Source organism: Lates calcarifer, linkage group LG4, assembly GCF_001640805.2.
Source record: "Lates calcarifer isolate ASB-BC8 linkage group LG4, TLL_Latcal_v3, whole genome shotgun sequence".
Taxonomy (NCBI): Eukaryota; Metazoa; Chordata; class Actinopteri; family Centropomidae; genus Lates; species Lates calcarifer.
This window is the reverse complement of record NC_066836.1, coordinates 3,498,805-3,516,653: the sequence shown is the minus strand read 5'-3', so window position 1 is coordinate 3,516,653 and position 17,849 is coordinate 3,498,805. Positions and strand designations below refer to the sequence as shown.

The following is a 17,849-nucleotide window of genomic DNA, read 5'->3' as shown; positions in this document are numbered from 1 at the left end:
TATATGAATTTGTTCAGGAATCCATATCACACTGGGGGATATGGATTTTATTGTATTGAGTTCACACATCAATAAACTCAATAACCTCTGGATAAAGGAGTATAAATAATGGCTGGCATATAAAAATGGAAAGTCGTAATAGTGGTTTATCATTTAGGGGATACAGACTGCAGTTTATTTTTAGCCTGTATTTTATTATTGGCAACGTGCAAATTATTAATACATATATACTCAACTTTAATTGAACTAAGTTGTCTCACTCTGTGTAGTACATATGTATAGGAAGCCACTTCTTTTAGACTACATGACAGATGTGCAGTTTGTTGTCCTCTGGCTTGTTGCAACAACATTAAGTAGTTCTGCCTCAGCGAATCAGTTTTCATATCACTGTAAACAAGTTTCAGTGAATGCATTTCCTCTCCACATCTAGAACTGCCATCACAGTCACATCAAATAATGTGTTAACCTTGATAAAGAATTAAATTAAATATTTCAAAAAATATATGTTTATTGAGCAAAATAATTTTATGCAAGTGGAATGAAAGACTCAACTTTGAGATATATAACGAGTACAGGATACCTTTCTCTAACTAACTAGTCTTATCTGGGACTTCTAACTTTTGAAGGCAGAGTTTCCGAGTGGTCTTGAAAGCATCAGTGGAGCCGGGAAGGCCACAGTTGCAGTGTGTCACCCCGCTGTGGTGAGGATGGGTAATGTATGGCGCGCAGGGAATAACTGCTGCTCTGAGAAGAAAATAATAATCAAAACAATCAATGCATTGATTGTAACCAATGCATATTATTACAGCGACATAAAGTGAGGACATTTCTTCTCATCTCACTTTGTTACTGGAAAGTTACTGGAAGTCCAGTGAAATAGCTAAGCAGTGGTATAAATATGTTTATTACTACACTTAATGATACAGCATCCTTCATGAAAAGCCTCAGCTCTTCTCTTCCACCTGACTCTTTCCTGTTTCAGTTTCGTCCCACCTGGGTGTGATACTGGAACCAAACCTCAAAATGAAAAGCAGTCCAAATCTGTCTTAAAGAGCAGCTGTCCCAGCACATGCACTGACTTAAACCACTGAACACGTCTGCACCACAAGTACAAAAACATCAGCTAAACCAGTAGATCATCACAAAGTTTTTATATCTGATCCCCATTCAATTCCATTATTACAGAAGGTATCATTTCAATAACTCAAGAATATGACAAAGAAGACAAACTTTTCCCAGTGTGGAGTGAGATGTTCCTGCTCTGTCCCCTGACTGAACAGTGTGGGTTATAGAGCCTGTAACACATGGTTTAGTGAGAACAAGAAAAGAGAGGAGAACCACTGAATTTAAAGTATGTGGAAAGTGTGTATGTGGTTTACGTGGGCACTGTTTAAATGGGATCGCTCCGCCATCTAGAGCCAGTGTGCAGCTGGGAGGCTATTTTAGCTCTTAGCACAGCTGGAGTGCTCGCAGGCCACCAACCACTGCCTGAGCAGCTGTCACGACAAATTAAACAGCCCTAACTTTGGAGAATATGAGCACTTGTTAATTGTGGTTTTCAAAAAAGGTAGAACAGGAGGAAATGTGCAATCACACTGGTCTGATGAAAAACAACAAGGGCTATTTTTAAGGTACTATTTTAGGTGTTACTGCATTACAATAGACTTGACAGTTTAGAAATGTAGCCTGTGTTCTTGTACAGATTTATGTAGAATGCAACTGTAGAATATGATTTTCAACAACATTATTTTAACAACATTACAAGTGAGTGTAGTGACGTGGTGAAGGTCAGAGGTTGAAACTACCTCGACCAGTGATTGTTTTTTATTTTATTACCAGCAGCCAGCCAACTGTAGAGAAGAAGGACACTGGCTTATCAGTGAGGGGAGCACAAAGTCCATAGGGAGTCCAAAGGTAGTTGCAGACAATGTTGTACAAGTTAAGAAGCTGACAAATCTGTTAAGCTCCCTGAGTGTGGGGAGAGTTGTCTGTAAATCTTGGAGCACTGGTCTCATAAATCCTAAAAGAATCACTCTGGATTAATTTAGGACACAAACTAATTCAGTCAAATGTAAATGGAAATACCCACCTGTCTGACATGATGTGTGAGACAGTGCATCATATTTGAATCAGTAGTGACCTCTTGTGGTACACAGTGAACAGTTTCTCCTGTCATTATGATTTTCAAACTGTATTTGGCATAACCTCTCAAAGAGCAGACCATGTTTAATCCATTACTTATCCAGTTTAATCATCTGGTTTTATGTAATAATGTTTACTGTATATTACCAATATTTATTTTATAGTAGAATTCCAACTATAAATTCAGTTTGTTTTATGAACTCTGATACATCAGTGCTGTGTCAGGCAGAAACATTTTTCAGACACAGTTTGGAAAAGAATCCATCATATAAAAAATGTAACAGCTAAGATCAGGAAAAAAATGTAATTTAAAACAGATCAGCAGGGACTTTTAATAATAGCAGAGGAAATGTATTTCAGATGTGTTTTGGTTGTGTTAATGGTTTTCACACAACAAACACATTTGATGTCTGAGCCAGGAACCCTGAGGAGCACCAGCCTGCAACCCTTTATGATGTTCTTAAACACATTATGTGCAGCCTCCTACATGGTCAGAGATACAAAAATGTAGCACAGACATTTAGATGTTGATTGTGTGATTTAGATGTCACACGCGAGAACTACAGCAGTCTGCTTTGCATCCTGAGTTGTCTAAAACTGACCCATTACATCAGTATTAACTCATGCTTTTATGATTTCATGTGAACAATAATCATAAAGAAAAGTTACAGCAGCTTTACCCCTGAAATGTTTTAAACTTCAGCTAGTCTGAAAGGACAGTGAAATTTTACAAATCAGAGCCAGTTAAGCTGCAAAGGCCACAACGGACATTCAAATACCCCTTTGATGGTATTAACAGAATGTAATTGTGTTATGCGTTCATCCCAGGCTAATTTTGTGCTAAAGAGCTGTCTGGCCCAGGTCATATGTGGTTCCCTGCTGTCAGGCCTTTGTGCCCCCTGAGGGTCCCCCTTCTGCTGCTGGTACTCAACCATCTGGAGCCTCCATGGTCTGTCCACAGGATGGAAGAAGAGGGAGGAGGAGGGGGAGGAGGAGGAGGGAGCTGAGGGGGAGCGGTGGGGTGAGGGGGACACAGGCCAGGATAACTGATGTAATATAGCTCCATTATTTAGATGAGTGTGACACAGGGGTTTACAAAATGATGGATGGCAAAAATATTCTGAATAAACTAAAACATAACTGCCAAATAGTAAAAGAAAAAAAGGTAGAATGCAACAAAAAGGGTTTTACTAAAGAAGAATATACAATAGAATGACATCTGTCCATATGTCCAGATTCTGCCTGAAAATGATTTTTTACAGAACAAATTATGCATAAATCACTGTTGTACAAATGGGATCAAAAAGAAAAGACAAAGAGAAACAATATGAAAACATATTCATTAATTGAACTTATTATTCATTACATTTGTTGATAGTTTTGTTTTTCAAAGGTGGAGAATAACACACTTGAAGGAACATTTTCAGTGTGGTGATTTCATTTTAACCATTTACAATTGTTTGTAGTGCAACATATACATATTATACTCATGCATTTACACTGAACTGTAAACACACCTCATTCAGTTGTGGTTATTGCTGAATTAAGTGCTTTACTCTCACTCTGTTAGAGATTAAGGGAGGGACTTTGCCATGCAGAGCAGTGCTCTTTGATAACAGCAGGGGCAATGTTTGAACAGTACGACCTCTCCTGGCACGCAGGAGGACAGATGGTGGATCTGGGGTCAGCCAGAGTCAGATCTAAATAAAGGAATTCAGCGAGTACACAACAGATTCTGCAGTGCACCCACAACACTGTGCACACCTTAATATCAGAAGGAATAATACACAGAAAAGGTGATGTTAGTTTGTAATATAGCCTCACTGAAAACCAGTGCTGCTGAGGTGCAGAGTGAAACACATGGCACATATCACTGTTAATAAAAGATACACATCATATTTCTAAGGAAGTGTGCAATTACTATAACAAACACTTAAAGTGCTTGTTTTAGTGTTTCTGACATAGAGCCAGTGCTTATTATTATTATTATTATTATTATTACTGGTAATAAAATGGCTCAAATAAAACGCAACAGGCCCAAATGTTTCTAAGACTCATGTCTGCGCCTTCACGTGTTTACGCCACTAGATGGCAGCATATCTCTGCTCTGTAAACACGTGACTGACCATAATGAAACAGGAAAAAATGACTTGAAAGTTGCTATATTAATTAAATGTGTCATCTCATCTGGATGATTAGAATCTTGAAACGTGTAATGATCGTGAATCTGAAGCTGTTCCTGTATCAGCTGTATATTTTCCTAGCTTTAGTTTTATACACGCGCTATAAAACATTTATGTCACATAATATGATTTAATATTAATATCTATATTTTCTCTTCCTTCACTAAATTAAAATCAGGATTTTTTTCTGATAAGCATACAGCTTGAAGTTGAGTTTAACTTTATAAAGGCCTGCTTAACGAATATGTACTCAATGTAAAATGTGTTTTGGTCCAAAACAGAATAACTACAAGAGTCAAATATGCCTTTAAAACGTCAATAATAAACCACACCCTGCGATCGTTTGTGTTGTGGAGCGATACAGTTTTTACACAATTTTTTTAAATACTCAGAAGACGTTTTGGGCCGCTGGCTGTTCACCTCGTACAAGGCGATCGCGGAAGTAGGCAGGAGTAAGTCCTCTCGCTCCACCTAGACACTCTTCGACGTTAAACTGACTCGTCGGTCGACATTTTCGGCACAGCATCATCAGCGCTGACGTGGGACTACGTGAGCGAAGGCACAGGCCGTCCACGCATACTGTAATTAGTGACGAGTCAGACTACGTAAAACTTCGGTAAGTCACAGCAAAGCTGTCACATTTTTGCTCAGCGCCTGTCGGGCAGAGTTGAAGGAGAATGTGCAAAGCACGTTTGCGGTGCGAAGCTTCTCATTAAAACTTTGGGCTGATGAATTAGCCCGACCAACATGGAGTAAAAAATGTTCTCAGTCGGCTCAGCTGGCAGCATTTCCCTTCTGTTCAAGTTTGCAGCTCTGCGTCAAGTCAGATAGAGGAAGATGGATATCGGAAATTGATCGAACGATATCTCTTCAAAATAAAATATTTTATAAAACAGTCATAAAAATCAACACTTCCTCTTAGACGTGTACTTAATGTATTTCTTATAAATGGTGCAGTGTTTGATATAAAAGTCCAAATACAACACGGTGGGGAAGTTACACTACAGCTTCATTTTCAGTTTGTTTTACTGAGGAAGGGAAGTTAAGGGGTTTTTTTGCCCTCAGAGGTTCTTTGAGTGATTTGTTCCACCTGACTTAATCAGAGTGCATGTAGTTTTATTATTTGAAAGACACCAACAAAAAAAGAAGAGGATGTTGTGTTTTCAAGTAGGGGTTTTATACTGAGAGAGACTGAAAATGAGTGTATATTGTTTTCAGCTTTGACACCTTTGTGGCAACTCTTCTAAACACTGAAGTGGGATGTGGGGATTTCTAGAATACGTGAATCATCCTTTAATTTCATTGTGGTCTCTTTGATTTCATATTTGTATTACGAAAACACTTTCTAATCAGTTTCATTCTTTCAGTCGCAGATAGCAGGCATTAAATTGAGATAGTGTGCTTGGAACAGGGGCCCTGCAGTTTGGTATGAAACTTTTGGAAATATTTTAACTACTATCTGCTCTCTGGCTGGTAACTGTGACACGGGCTATTGACATCAGTCAGATCTGTATGATCATCAACCTTCAAAATCTGTGATATCTGTTGTTTGCTAGTATCTGGTGGCCTGTATTTTTTTACGCAGTCTAACCCAGATCTTTATGTCTTTTTGCTGCTGTTAGATCTCCCCTTTTCTTTGCCAACAAAAATCAAGAATCTTAATGATATTTGACTTTGTAACAGTCTCTGTCCTGAAGTGTGAAAATGTGCTGGTTTTCCCACTCCACCCAGTGGATGCCACACTTAATGAGCATGAGAAATGGATGTTATGTAAAACAAATCTCCCACTGTCAACAGAGACCTTACGGCAGATATTTATGCCTTACATGCAAACTGGCAGATGAGTCAAAACACAGAGTTTTCTGAGCAAATAAAAGGACACTGAATTTGTTTTGACTGGCAACAGAATCAGCACTTTGACAGCTCATGTAACAAAGAAAATCTAACTTTATTCTAGAGGTGTCAAAGGTTTGTCATGTAGCTACAGTTGTGACCCATGAGGCAATATCCTGTTTTGCAAAAGGCAAATACTGTGTGATAAATGCCAGTTTGATTTGTCCATGTATTTGTGATCTATGATAATAGTATTAGAGAGGACAATATGAGGAGAGCATTTGTCAGCCTCAGTAGTAGTCTTAATAATCTGCTTGTCTCTGTGCCTAGGTGACTTGCTATGGATACCTCACTATCATCTCAGCTCGACAACAGTTTAAATGACTCAGTGACAGATGGAGAGGAGAACCACAGTGAGGCCAGTACATCTCCTGCTGCCCCGCCTCAGGTACACACAGCTTGTTATGAAGTCTTCAGTAATATAAAGTGACAGAGAAGACTTGAGTTACTTTATATCTGTGGATCTTTGCAGTAATGTCTTGATTTGTACTGGCAGGTATCTACAGCAGCAGAGTCTCCAGGTGTGACTGTGGTCCGCCTGTCTGACGGTCAGACGGTCCAAGGGGTCATCCATGCTCCTCAGACCTCTGTGATACAATCACCACAAGTCCAGACTGTGCAGGTGAGGGCACACACTTACCTTAGGACTGTTTTGAACTCTAATAAGCACAGATTCTTTTTTCATAATTGAGAACAGTTTGGAAATATATCTATAAGACTGAATATCAGCACAAAATTTGGAGTACATGCTTTATTAGAATCTGTATCAGTCAAATAAAGTTGTTTTTAAGGCCCTTGGGATCAAGTCAAAGTCAGTTCTTGAGTCATTCAAGACAAGTCCAAATCAGGTCTCAAGTTTAAAGTCAAGTCTCAAGTAACTAAAGTCAAATGAAGTCAAGTCTCTGCTCTGTCAGAACAAGTCTCAAGGAGAAGTCCAAGAGAAATGTCAAGTCCTTATTTTAGAGACTTAAGCCAAATTTAAGTCCAGGTCTTGAGTTCACAGCTCTGGTACCAACATTCAAAACGAAACCGATGTGAACAAAAATGGAACATTAAAAACTGCCCACAGTCTGTTTTGTAGAATCATTTACAGATTGTGATGTCAGAGTTAGTGTGTTAGTGAATGAGGATTTAGCTGCTGTGTGTAGGAGGTAGGCTGGAGTGCTCATGGTCTAATGCAGTGCATCTGTTAATAGGATTGATTTGAGCGGCAGGAGCTGAGGTTTAAGCTCATCAGTCCAACCTTCACACTCAGGAGATGTTGCTGTTGTGTCTACGCAGGATGACTGCTACACAAACTGTGGACACGTCAGACAACACCGACCTGTGTTGTGAAGCCGTGTTACGCTGGCCAAAAGTCAGAATGTGATTGCTCTGCTGAATAATGTGGTCCAGATGCACACACGTTTCAGTATTTTAACAGCACTTGAGCAAAACTGTTTGTGGATGGGGAATGAAAAAACTCTCCCCCAAGAGTTGATCTGTTAAGATTTTGTCACATGTGCAGCTTGATGTGCAAAGCAGAGGTTACTTTGACATCTCATGAAAAGTGTCTTTACGAGGAAATCAGGAAAGAGATTAAATCTGCACAGTGAAATGGAGCAGACGTTCACCACAAAGTGGTTTTGTTAGCTGATTTCAAAGTAGTCATGCACTTTGTATCAGTGAGTTCCATCAATAGCAAGTTCGACTTCATCGAGATGTTAGCAGAAACCTTACAGTAATAATTACATTGTCATAGAAATGAAAATCCTGTGTCACTGATTGTTATTGCACAGTTCTGATTGAGCCTGTTCATTGAACTGGAGACAGATGACACACGCTGTAGATTCAAGACTCAAAATTGTGAGCACAGCAGCAAAAATCTGACAAATGCAGTCATTGTTCATTCTTTCATAGACAAGCATATGCTTAGCAAGCATAGGTCCAACTGCCATACTGTCTGTCTACTGTCATAATTATCAGTGCATGGCTGTGGACACGCCCCTGTTGAACCTGGCATAAATCAGACATGTCCTTTGTCTGGCACAGACTCATCCTCCAACAGTGCCAAAGCTGCCTTTGTGCTGGTAGCACACAACCATTACGCACAAGTGTGAGTCAAAATAGCTCTCTGACTGATGACACACAAACAGGTCAAATTTATGACTGTTATTGGTACGATTTGTGTGACAAAATATAAACCTGTTCATTCATGCTACAAAGAAATAATGCTTGGTTAACGCAGGGTGTCAATTGTTAGAATCACTAATAATTACAGTATATAGAATTCTGGAAAGGCTCTGCTGAGACATGTAATGGGTTGAAAAGATTAAGGCTTAAAATAAAATACTGCTCAAAATCCCTCTTTGACGTCATCCTTCTCTTTCACACATTGTTATATCAAACACATCCCAGTTCACTCACAAAAGTCTGTGCATGGAAAGTAACACTCCTTCAGTAACACCAAAGCTGGTGCTAAAATAAAAAAACAAAAACAACATAGTGGATTACTCACTACTTTAATTACTGCTTGTTTTCTACAGATTGCTACTGTAGCAGAACTGGAAGATGATGAGTCAGTATCAGACACTCAGAAGAGACGAGAGATTCTCTCCAGGCGTCCATCTTACCGGTGAGAGGACGTCAGCAGTAGACAAAGCGTGATCAGCGACATGTGCTGTGGTCTGATAGTTTTAGACTGTTTGTGTGGAATCATTCCATTGAGTTCTTCTCCTCCTGCAGAAAAATCCTCAATGAGCTTTCATCTGATTCGCCGGCAGTCCCTAAAATTGATGAAGAAAAGGCAGAGGAGGAGGTGCCGGTGTCAAGCGCGGCCTCAGCGTCAGTGCCAACCTCCATCTACCAGACCAGCCCAGGACAATACAGTTAGTACACACAGGGACGGGGTTGTTAGTTGAGCTCAAATCAGTCTCAACTCACTTCACCTACAAAATAGAGTTTGTAGTTTGTCTGTCTTTCTAATTCACCACTCTCAAATGTAGAGAGTTATAACTGATGTTACAAAATCAGGTCATTGCCTCTGTATACTTCCTGTCAACAGATAATTTCCTGTGAAGAGTTGGAAAGTGACAGAACAGTGGGTTCCAGACATATTCTTCTCTCCTGTAAATTTACAGAAACTAAACTGAAAGTCTTCAATATTCAACAACAGGACAGCCACACACAGACTCCTGGATATCTTAGCTTACTGTAGGTTTATGTTGAGGCTAACAGCTATAAACATTTCCCCTTTGCTTCTGTCAGTTTAGCAAGACAAATATTGTAAATACTATAGAACCCAGGAGCTTCAGTGGCTGTCTCTAACTAAAGTGTGCCCAGTAGGAGCATAAGTCTGAGCAGTAGTGTATAGCATATAAAATAGTGGACTAAGTTTTCTGCATTCATGAAACATCATTTTAAGCTTGGACTGGTTGTTTCTTGCTGCAGTGCTCCTTGAGTCATGTCTCATTCCTCTGAATGAAAGCGGATAAGTCAGTGGATGTTGAGATTTTTGTCCAATGACCAGATTTTTTTTCCTTGAGAGCTTCATGTCCTACAGAGCCATAGAGTAACTCAAACTGCCACTCAACTCACACTGAGAAAAATGAAGTTTACTGGAACCCTGGATGCCTGAAATACCTCTTCTTGCTTTTCTGCTTTGTATCAGTTAGATTGCAGCCTAGTTATAACTGAACTTTGATACCACACAGTTACGATCACTCAAGGGAGAGCCATCCAGCTGACCAGCACTGGGGTCGAAGCCCTTCAGGGGTCTCAGACCCTCACAGTGGCCAGCTCTCCCACCCCGCAGCCTGGAGCCACCATCCTGCAGTGTGCCCCTCAGCCTGGAGACTCTCCACAGCAGTTCTACATCCAGGGAGGACAGGTCCTCATCCAAGGTAGGGTTCAGCTGATTTTGGTGAAATTGAATGTACGGGTGTCTAGAAAATGTGGAATGGGATGGCAGAAGAAGAAGCTAATTTCCAGGTCCTCTTAGATGTAGAAACTGAAGAAAAATGAGTTGAAAATGAGTGAAATTGCTGCTATATACAAAGCTGAAATACACAGACAATTTCTTCATGTGCCTCACAAATATCTCATGTCTGGCAGCATGAGGAATAACATAACATTAATTTGAGATGGGATGACAATCTGTGTAAATCATACTTAACATAATAATCCCCAAATGAAATCATGGGATTCAAGCCTTGATAAATTGTGGGATTTTGTAAATGAAAATGTGCAGGGTACACCCACAACCCTGGGCATTACGAGCCATAGTCCACAGTTTGTCCTGGAGCCGGTACATTATCAGAAGTGCTGAAAAACATTTGAATTTCAAATCATACTTTTAATTGTGCAGTTATGCTCTTGGCTGTAAATAAGGGAAAAGATGATTGAATATAGGGCAACATCTCAAGGACAGTGACCAAATGTACAAAAAGAATAAATAGGTAAATAGATTCTGTGTCTTTGTGGCTTTGGGATGGTTGCTCTCTCCAATCACTAATCAGTCTTTCTGAAATTTACGGTAACATAGAGGCTCTGAACTTGGAAACTGTCATCTAAACACCTAAACATATAAAATGGAGATTTGATGTTGCTGTGTTTGAAATAATAACTGTTTTGTAAGAAGCATATCCCCAAGACTTGCAGTTGTTTCCAAATGTGCATGCATTCAAAATCCCTGTTCTGCTAATGTCCTTACATGCTGCTGCTATTAAAACTCAAGCGCTCTAAAAATGTCCAGTTAGACCCTTGTTGCTCAAGACCTGTAGGTGAGTCATTGTGAGGCTTGAAGTGTTGCTCACAGTAAGAAGCCTTACATACCAGACTGGAGGTCTTTCAGCTTGCTTCCAGGCTAGATGTCACATCTTCAGGCCCAGCATAAGAGCGATCAGACTGGAATCCAGTCTTCCTCAGCTTCTTCACTGAATTTGCCAATATGGTGTTTTTCACCAGGACAGGCCTCTGTGTGAACGTCTGCCAAAACTGAGGCAGCTGTGGATTCCATCCCATTGGGGATGCATGCAGTAGCCATGCCACAAGAAAAAGTCACTGGGTCCTTCAGACAGACTTTTCTAGTTTGTATTTGGTAATCAAATGCAAACGGGCCTGTCTGCGCTTGCACTTTGCTCTCATGCTGTATACACCCATCCTTTAGCTGGCAGATCTCAGTAATGGGTGGGAGCAAGGAAACATCTGAGCAGAATGGAAGTTGTTGTACCTGAGAGATCAGGAAGACCAGGCAGTAAAGCTCTACTAAAGTAAGAACGCTTTAGAAGAGTACATGTTCACCATTTGTTTGAACATCAAAGTTTCCATCAAAATAGCGTATGAATCGAGGTCCTGCGTGTCAGAGTTTTCTAGCAGCATGTGAACACACCAAATCAACAATCAGTGAAAGCAACAGAAAATAATTTAACACACATATACACCATGATATATTTCATTACCCAGTCAGATTTCAGTTCTATTCTGGTACTATTCTCATGAAAAATGTCAATGACAGCAATGTTGACAATGTTTCATTTAAATAAATACAGTAAAAATCTCACTATTATTATTATTTCAAGCAAGCAATGTTAACAACAGGCTTAATAGCCAGAAATGATGCATTTTGCCAGTGTGTTTCCCATGCTTTACAATCTGATGACAATGCCAGTGTTCAGATAATGTGGTCAAACTGGCAACACTGAAGCACTCAATTCAAACACATGTATCAGTGATTGAATTAAGAAGTCCCATTCAAAATCTGTACATAATCACATCTGTTCATGCTTTAGGAGACAGTAAAGTCATATGCTCAAAAATCTTATGACTGACATCTTAATAATGTTATGATTGTTTTCTTCAGATCGAGGACCATCGTTTTCATACTTAGGATTTGTGAACCTGAAAGTCTGGCCTGCTTATTGACATTTTACTTTGTAAGAGAACAATTGCTGTCAAAACCTCAAAAACCAGTGTTTTGTTGAAATGCATCAGAAGCTGAAGTTGACATTTGACTCCTTTTTCATTTCATCATAATAACATCAAACACAACTATCTTTTTGACTTTGACTCTGTCGTGGTTACGTGTGTGAAACAAGCCAGTAAATTTCCTACTTATTCCAAGGAGTGGAAAGTTGTTGGAATTGTAAAATGTGTCACTTCCTGTATGCTGAGGATTTTCCCAACAAATACCCATCAGGCAACTTAGGCAAGTTTAAAACAGCAAAAAGTGATCTTGGTTAATTCACTGTTATGCTGTAGAATTCAGCAATATAAGTAGTGGACATGTAAAACCACATTATCCTTATTCTCTCTGTCTTCCCTCCTGTGTTCTTTAAAGACATAAACACACACCAAATAACTCCTATCAGGGTGCTCAACAGTTTGCACGGCAGCCACTTGGGACACAATATCCTCTTGTTTGTTGAGCGTCTCTCTAGTTGCGTCACTAGTGCTAAAAATACAACCTCTCCACTACCAACCCCCCCCTTTAGCTCCCCCCTCCCTCCCTCCCTGCCTGCCTGCCTGCCTGCCTGCCTGCCTTGCCCAGCTCACATTGTGTTTCTGTACTTCAGCGTCTGAGCCGCGGGGGGGAGGGAGGAGAAGGGAGGGTGGGAGGAACTCTAATCCAGGGTGTTTTACTGACTTCAGCGGGCAGGAGTGATGTCATTGTGATGTCAATGCCTGTAATTGTAATCGGGCTGCAAAGTTGACGAGTGACCACTCTGATGCAGAGAGAGAGCTGAGAGGGAAAAGGAAGAAGGAGAACGAGAGGTTCTAGCGAAGCAGAGAGGAGTATTTTTTTGTGTGTTGAGGTGTTGTGCTGCCGTGGTGCTGGATTATTGGAAACAAGAGATGGCTGTTACTGGGGATGAGACTGAGTCAGGTAGAGTTTCTCTCATACATATTTTTTATGTGTCATGTCCAAAATGAGCATCTGTTCTTGCTGCCTTTGAGTGATATATTTCTGCATGTACTGAGCATATTGTCAGTTATGTTTATTTACAATGTTACACCTGCTAATAAGGAGAGTGAAAATAATATGATAATGTTGAGTTTTTTTGAGATTATTTTTCCAACTGCACAAGCAAATCTTTTATTTATCCAAGAGCAGCTATTTTTCTTGCTAAGAAATCTATTGAAATCTGGATTACTTTTACATTACTTTTACTTCATGCATTGTGAAATTGGGGAGGAAACATGCCACAGATTGGACAGCTGTCCTTCCCATTTCAACACGGGAAAAGCTCTGTGACACTTCAGGGTGTTGTAAAAGAGAGAAAACAGATCTAATGTCAACAAGCTTTTGGTTAGTTTGTTCAACTCTGTTCCTCTCAGTCTGTATCCACTGTTACACACACACACACACATACACACAGAGACACACAGTCCGCTCTCTGTACCACTCCACTGGTCGTCAGGCAGAAAGGCAGGGAGGGGGGGTAAGAAGTAAAGGGGCGGGTGGCAGTAGGGGGGTAAGATAGTCGTTGGTTTGACGTCACTCCAGTTTCCTGGAAGAGAAGCCAGGCAGGGAAGAGAGAATGCAAAACGGGCGAGTGAGACGCACACACTGACGTCAGCACAGCCCGAGTCACTCTGTTATCACAATGAGAGAGAAAAAAAGAGAGACACTGTGTGTGTGTGTGTGTGTGTGTGTGTGTGTGTGTGTGTGTGTGTGTGTATATACACCTGCTGTGTCTGCTGTGTGTGTGTGTGTGTGTGTGTGTGTGTGTGTGTGGACAGGGGAGAGGGGGAGACGATAGAAACTTCTCAGGAACAAAGTGAAAAAGAGAAACTGAAATGGTGTGAGACAGCAGGCAGAGCAGTTAACAGTTGAGTCATCAATTAGATGACTCAACTCAAACAGCACATAAACCACATCCAGAGAGTTGTTTTTTACTGTTTTTTCTAGAATTAGTACCACTGTTACTGACGGTTATATAGTATCACACAGTGGTGTGTATGTATTGGTGGCATAGAAAAAAAATGATTTATGCAATCAAAGCATTAATACATGATCTAGGGTTAATAATATCTGCATAAACAAAATATAATAAAATATATTTTATTAATACCAAGACCACCTATTAAAAATTTGTGTTAAAAAAAAGAGAACGTTTAAAAATTAGTTGAAGAAACAACTAAAAAAAAAAGTTTAATAAATAAAAAACTAAATATACTTCTGACACTTGCTGTTCTGAAAAGAGTAGTTTTTTTCCTAGCCAGCTTCAGTGGCCATTAATGGAACTGCAGCAGAAGTCATAACTAGAGTACACATTCCTCTTCATTGTGTGTAATTAGTCAATATGATTAGGCAATTTTAATTCACTTTACTTGTTTGCCGTCATTGAACCAGATGTGTGATTGTGTCAGCTCTTTCTGCACATTTAAATTTTATAGGGCCCTGAATGGAGCAAAAATGACAATATTTTCAGAGCCAACAAGTCAGGTCATTTAAGAACAAATACTTGTTCAAATGGACTGTCATGGTCAGAGGAAATTCATCTTTTCAGACAGGAAGGAGAGCAGATAAACGTTGTTGGCTGAAGTTGCTGTCTAACATCCTCTGGTGAAATAGATGCACATATTTTTTAAAGGTGAAAATGTGAAGGAACAGACAGTCAGTGAATTAGACTGTTTACTAAAAATATCTGAAAAAGTCATTGTTTTCATTTGTTGATCACATGTCATTATAAAAGAGGAATAAGGGCAAAAAGTTTAAAAAGTTAAGGAATTTGGAGCTCTAATGTTCTCTGCTCATCTTTCCCCACAGCTGCCACAGGAGACATCCCCGCCTACCAGCTGCGGTCGCCCAACTCGGGCCTGGCTCAAAGCATTGTGATGGCTGCGTCCCCGGGCACCATGCAGAACCCCTCATCACAACATGCTGAAGAGATCACCCGAAAGAGGGAGGTCAGACTGATGAAAAACAGGTACGAGCTGGTGATAGTTGGAGGTGTTAGTAGTTTTAGGTTTCACTGACCTCATATATTCCTAAACAACATGTAAAGAAAGTATCTGTGTGTAATCAGAAAATGCAGGCACTGGGATGTCATTACAGGCAAAATAAAAGTGTGAAGCTAATGGCTTGGATGAAAATACAACCATGATTTAAATGATTTCCTGAGTCATGCACAGAAATGAAAAGAGTCAACTGCGGCCCCATTGAATTGGAAAATAAAAAAGTCTGATGGTCTGGAGGTGGACATTCCCACTTTTTTGTCACCAGGGTGACAAGTAGTGCAAAGGTCGAGGCTGCAGCATACTGCTGTGATAGATTTGCAGATGTTTCTGTGTCCCTTGATTGTTCATGTTTGATAGGGAAATGCTGCAGCTGGGAAATGATCTGGTCTGGGAGAGTACGGACATAAATGTGGAAACATTTTGCAAATAAAACCTGAACTTGACAGCCTAAAACACATCTGCTCTCTTGGATTGTGCATAGCTTGCATTTTGTCTGGAGCCTAAATTACATTTTTCATCAAAAGACATAAACACATTTTCCTCCTCTTTCCTCTTCAGGGAGGCAGCTCGTGAATGCCGCAGGAAAAAGAAAGAGTACGTCAAATGTCTGGAAAACCGCGTGGCTGTGTTGGAAAACCAAAACAAGACCCTGATTGAAGAGCTGAAAGCACTGAAGGACATTTACTGCCACAAAGCTGAGTAGCAGCGGCTGTTCGCGGTCACAGGCTGAAGACAGTGCCGTTTACGAACTGCTACAGCAAAACAACAACAACAAAAGAAAAGACTCTGGAACAAAAACTGCTTTGACCGTCTTTGTTTCTCTGCTCACTCAGGCCTGGTGTACGCTGAATTCAGAAGTGTCCCGGGAATTCGAATAGCTCGAGCTTGCCAGTTTCGCTCTTGTTCTTATCTTGTGCTCTTTGCATGTGAAGACTCAAGTGTTGTACACACTATGCTTGCTGTTGCTGCTGTGCATGGGCGAAGCCAGCCAATGAGAGCCAGCTGAAGAAGAGGAACAGGAAGAGGAAATACAGGTGCTTCCTGAAAATGCACCGTTCAAGTACAGAGATTACGAAAAAAAACCTTGGCGGGTCAGCCAGGTCTCGCTACCAGCAAGTTTCTCTGAGGTCAGACGAAGTGCACAAAAAAAAAAGCTTACGTAGATCCACCACCAGCTGCAACCAGGCAGCTCAACCCTGTTTACCTGATAATGTCGATTGTGTAATTTACACTTCTGTTCGTAGCCGTTTCATGCATTCCTTCAAGCGATAACACGATTAAGGAGAAACATCTTCGAGCATTTTATCAGTGAAGTGATTTCCTGGATTTCACCAGCCTGTTTTCAGTTTGTATAGACAAATCTTGATTAGGTCAAAAAGGTTTTTCAAGAAATACCAGTAAAAGAATTGAATATATTCAGATTCAAATCCTCTTATGTTTGGCTGTTTATGCACAGAACTTTAACATATATTTCAAGCCAATGCTGAAGGGCATTATTTAAATCTAAACCTCATTAGCAAAAGTCCAAAGGAGTTTTTATTTTTCATCACTAAAGTGAGTTGATTGTAGTATTTGAAATGACAGAACACAGCTGCTCTGTTGTCAAAGCACAGAAAGTACCACAGTGTCAGTGTAGGTATTATTAGAAATTATATTCCATTATACTTATTTGAAGAGTTTCACTCCACAAGTTTATATCTTCTACAAAACAAATGTTACCTGATAACTTGTTGTTAAACATGTTAAAATGTAATTGTCAAATCTCTTCTGAAAAGCCTCTGTTTTGTGAAGAAACATCTTATGACTCACAGCTCAAAGAGGAACTGGTGTGCTTTGTTGTCATGCAAGCATCAATTTTGTTTTTCAAATGATGGATCTCCATTGTGGAATAAAACTGTATTTGATTATGGCTAGATATTAAAATGCTCTGTTTAAAGGGTGATGCCAACTTCTTCTCTCTTTTCTTTTTTTATGTAAAGACATTTTATTTTAATGATAATATATCATCTTGTGTTAGTGTTTCTGGTGATATCGAAAACTGCTTGCTTTTTCTGTTTCAGTTTTTGTAGTTGCTGAGTTTGTTCCACTGAATATATTTTATGGTTAGGCCTGTAGAAAGTGATAGAAAGAGCACTCCTTGGTGTAACAGACCATCTCCCTCGGCTGCCAAATCTCTTTAAGTAGCAGTTAGGTGTTTAACTACTGTTTAGCTCAGAAACAACAGTATGAATCATCCTGCAGCAGTCTTGTTATTTACCAACCAAATGACCTGGCATGGTTTGTATTCACAATTGAATGCCCCTTCTATTAAATTCTATATTACAACAGGTGATAATAGAATTCAGGTTTTCTTTGATATCAGTTGACTTTCTCTGCACATCGTTTTTTGCCGTTTCAAATGGCTCTATATTTTACCTGATGTACTTCCTTGTCTGAATTGTAAAACCCAAACTATTTTTGTTTATCTAATAAAATATTCAAAAGTGACATATATTGTGCTTTATTGCTCCCCCAACACACATTTGCAATGTCCTCCTCTTCTCCAGAGTACAAGCCAGCTTTTCATGCAGGTGCAGTTAAAGCTGCACAAAGCCAATTTACTGCCTCATTCTGCTACAAAGAGGTACTCTAATACTGTACCTTAAATAACCTCAGTGTTTGTATCAAAGGAAATGAAGATGAATTAAGAGG

The 17,849-nt window shown here is 39.8% G+C and overlaps 1 protein-coding gene across 2 annotated transcripts; it reads left to right on the top strand.

Moving 5' to 3' along the window:
* Positions 1-4,787: 4,787 nt before the first annotated feature.
* On the top strand, positions 4,788-17,645 carry crema (cAMP responsive element modulator a). 2 transcript variants are annotated; one of them, XM_018672713.2, is made up of 8 exons: positions 4,788-4,941; positions 6,489-6,606; positions 6,715-6,840; positions 8,744-8,832; positions 8,943-9,085; positions 9,911-10,099; positions 14,968-15,127; positions 15,717-17,645. In XM_018672713.2, the coding sequence occupies exons 2-8, from the start codon at positions 6,499-6,501 to the stop codon at positions 15,859-15,861; spliced, it is 960 nt and encodes a 319-aa protein (XP_018528229.1). In that variant the 5' UTR covers positions 4,788-4,941; positions 6,489-6,498; the 3' UTR covers positions 15,862-17,645. The 2 variants fall into 2 exon arrangements, with proteins under 2 accessions (XP_018528229.1, XP_018528230.1); XM_018672714.2 differs by lacking the exons at positions 4,788-4,941; positions 6,489-6,606; positions 6,715-6,840; ... (1 more) ...; positions 8,943-9,085; positions 9,911-10,099 and adding an exon at positions 12,836-13,080.
* The last annotated feature ends 204 nt before the right edge of the window (positions 17,646-17,849 follow it).

Excerpts from the sequence above, each read along its gene's own strand:
- crema (XM_018672713.2), top strand. The coding sequence starts at position 6,499 with ATGGATACCTCACTATCATCTCAGCTCGACAACAGTTTAAATGACTCA. Across the intron at positions 6,607-6,714 it reads CTCCTGCTGCCCCGCCTCAG|GTATCTACAGCAGCAGAGTC; the intron begins GTACACACAGCT and ends TTGTACTGGCAG. Across the intron at positions 9,086-9,910 it reads GACCAGCCCAGGACAATACA|TTACGATCACTCAAGGGAGA; the intron begins GTTAGTACACAC and ends GATACCACACAG.